We start from the raw sequence: 3,328 nt of genomic DNA on the forward strand, positions 1-3,328 counted from the left end.
ATAAATCAGCTAGGCTCTAAAGAGGACAGCGGAAATAGCGAGCGGACTCTCCTGGAGTTGTGTCCCTTACTGGCCGTTCTCATCCATCTCAAGACCTTAAGTGAACATCACTGCGGAGAGAGAGAGAGATGAAGGAAACTCTGCTTGTCCTCGGCAGAGGTTGGGACGTCATGTTCTGCCTAAATATGAAATGGTATATTTGGATCCTAAATGTTGCAAACAATCGCAATTCGCTCCTATTTTTTCTGTTCTTTTTCTTATATATATCTTTTTATACCATACAAGTCACATGACAAAAAAACAACGGAGTTTGGTCTGTACAGGAAATACAAACTTGACACGACTGTACATTTGTAGGTTGCTTGCCTATGAGACCCATGGAAGAACTGGTATGCTAAAAGGAGTAAAGACAAAAAAGTAAATCATCTCATGGATAGATCTCCAACACTTCTTATTCTGTCTTTTTTTTTTATTTATGTATTTTTTATATATTTTTTTTGTCATTTTTATTTTTTTGAAACGCATGCCCAACACACAGATCTCCTCACACAACTTTTCACATACAATTAAACGAGGTTTCACAATCCCTGTTGTAAAGAAGCGTCCATCATCACATTATCAACATTTGATATGCTTTGCATTATTTTCCCTTAGCAGCCTCAAGCAAAGCTTTCTAGTGGAAAGCTCTGGCACCACTTTGCCCTGTCATTTTCCAAAAACTTCATTTCCTTACTGAACACTCAACAAGCAGTAAAGTCAGGGAAAATACTGACATAAGCAGAGCAAGACAGGTGACCGCTTGCAGCAATTCACACGGTACAGGGGACTCGTTATATTGCATATTGCAAACTAATCGTAGTCACAGAGTATAGTAACATTTAAATACACAGGTTCTCTCTGATGTTGGTGAGACATAAAGCAGGAAAGTATCTACAGCTTACAGTATCTAAATTGCATATATTTTCTATATCATCATGGTTTGAATGGCGTTTTCAAAACACCTGATGCATGCATTCTCACACTCACTCAGACACAACACAAAATGGACACAGAAGATGGTGTGGACTACACAGAATCAAGTGCTTCAGCCAAGAAGCACAAGAGGGTTATCATAAATGTCAAATAACTGCACAGCAATTCCAGCTCTGTGCAGAACCTTGAAGTAAGAACCTGCAGTACCCAGTCTTATCACCAGTCACAACAGGGAACCTGTGACAGTTACTCCAGAAAGATGATGCACACACGCACACACAGCTGTAAAGATTGACGAGCGTCAAAACAGCAACCACTGAGGAATACTGGTCCGCACACCCGGCTCTCGGCCAGCAGAGATCGAAGGTGGCCTTTCCGACGACGTGGCAGAAAGAGGAATCAGACGCGGCCTCGAGGGTTCGCTCCCGTGTGTGCGGGCACCAGCATCCTGGCCGAGGGACTCTGCGCGTGAGCCGTGCGCAAACCAAGGAGGTGGCTGGGAGGCAGGCTTGGGGCGGAGGGACTGCTAAGAGGGTTGAGGGCAGCCCTATCTGTGGTTGGGGCGGTGCTGGTCCTGGTCCCCGTCGGCAGCCGCATTGGTGGCCGCCGGGGGGGCGTGGCCGTGGGTGGGGGCAGGACCCCGTGCCCCGGCCCCTGCCCCACCGGGGGAGTTGTGGACCATCTCATACTCCATCACTTCCTTGTAGATGAGCTCCTTCCACTGGTCCACGGTGTGCTCGCGGTCATCCACGCTGTGATCGTAGGGGCCTGGGGCGGGCTGCAAGGAAGCATGGACAAGGCTTAGCTGTGATTCATAAAATGTGAAACTAAAGTAAAATATACTTGCTATAATTTCTCTTTCTCAGCAAACATTCCTGGACTTCATAACTGCATTAACATCTATTCCACAAGATATCCAGACAAACCCTCAGAAATGAGAATATTTTCTATATATCAGTCATGTTCTTACTATGAAAAACTCCATAAATAGTGCATTCCATTTGACTTTCATAATATACACAAAAAACTGAACCTACATTACGAAAAATTAAAAAAGAGAAGAAAAAGTCTTAAAACAAACAAGAGAGCAGGCAACGACCCTGGTACTCACAGCATTAACTTCAGTTTCATCATACCACACATTAATATAGGGATGCATTAACGCGTCGTCTACGCTTATCCTTCGCTCTGGGTCTATCACCAGCATCCTTGATAACAGGTCTCGTGCTTGACTTGCTGCAATTACATTTAAAAAAATATTAGCAGTGTAATTAATGAGTGTTTAGTGAAAATAACTGAAAAGAAAATATTATATATGTAAATAAAAATACATATGCCAAACTGTAAATTCTTGTATTACCCTTATAGAAATGCATGTAATATTAGTAATAAGAATCATAAAAAAAACTGTATATATAATAAAAGTTAATACTGACTTTACATTATCTCCATACACTATATCATCAGAAATAAACTCTAATCATGGGGAATATCTCATGACTTTTATTGGGGGAAATGGGGGGGTGCATATATGTTCTCAAAAACATTTTTAGTAAAAACAAAAACAAAAATAAAACAAGCTTTGTATATCATAAATTACACAAAAATGAGCCATTACTTATTAACTGCTCACAACAATGTGGAAAAATCAATCATTAGTTAGATATGATTTTTCACAAATTAGTGCAAATCGCAAAAGACCTACCTTGATGTTAACATGTTAGAAAATCCAGTTACGGAAAACCAACCGTTCACCTTTTCTGTTTTTTATCTGTGGCCTTGAGAATGAAGGTCTCCTAATAAAAGTTTGATTGTTGTTTGGATAAAAGTAATCATTAAAACAATGAAGTTACACAAACAATTAATCAAAAACAAATTAACCAATATATACATACATACATACAAACATACATACATACACACACACACACTATTAACTATATATATAATATAAATTAGATATTATATATACATACATATATACATACACACAGATATATATGTATATGTATGTATGTATATATATGTATATATATATATATATATATATATATATATATATATATATTTAGTATATATATTTAATATATATATATATATATATATATACACACACATCCACATCACACAGAGAAGATAAGAAAATGAATATCATCAAAATTTCATTTCACTTTCTCTTTTTCAAGCAAAGCAATATTCCCCCCAACTAATTGATTTCCATTTTTCCATTAGCTGCATTCTAATTCAACCTATCACAAAAAAGTCTTTGAACAATCCAAACAAAATCCTATCAAAGAGCAACATGAAAAAAAAAAATCTGACATCAAGAACGGAGACGATGCGCCATTTCTTTTCG

General features: G+C 38.3%; 1 protein-coding gene across 1 annotated transcript in view; it reads right to left on the reverse strand.

Moving 5' to 3' along the window:
* Nucleotides 1-521: 521 nt before the first annotated feature.
* The window catches only part of bsk (mitogen-activated protein kinase dJNK), a 10,347-nt gene continuing 7,540 nt past the window's right edge, over nt 522-3,328 (reverse strand). The window contains 2 exon segments of the mRNA XM_086535060.1: nt 522-1,750; nt 2,084-2,208. Coding sequence (XP_086391186.1) covers nt 1,520-1,750; nt 2,084-2,208 — 356 coding nt within the window. The 3' untranslated portion in view covers nt 522-1,519.

This window comes from Penaeus japonicus, unplaced genomic scaffold, assembly GCF_977035675.1.
Source record: "Penaeus japonicus unplaced genomic scaffold, GWHDUDI00000001_assembly GWHDUDI00000042, whole genome shotgun sequence".
In the NCBI taxonomy this organism is placed as follows: Eukaryota; Metazoa; Arthropoda; class Malacostraca; order Decapoda; family Penaeidae; genus Penaeus; species Penaeus japonicus.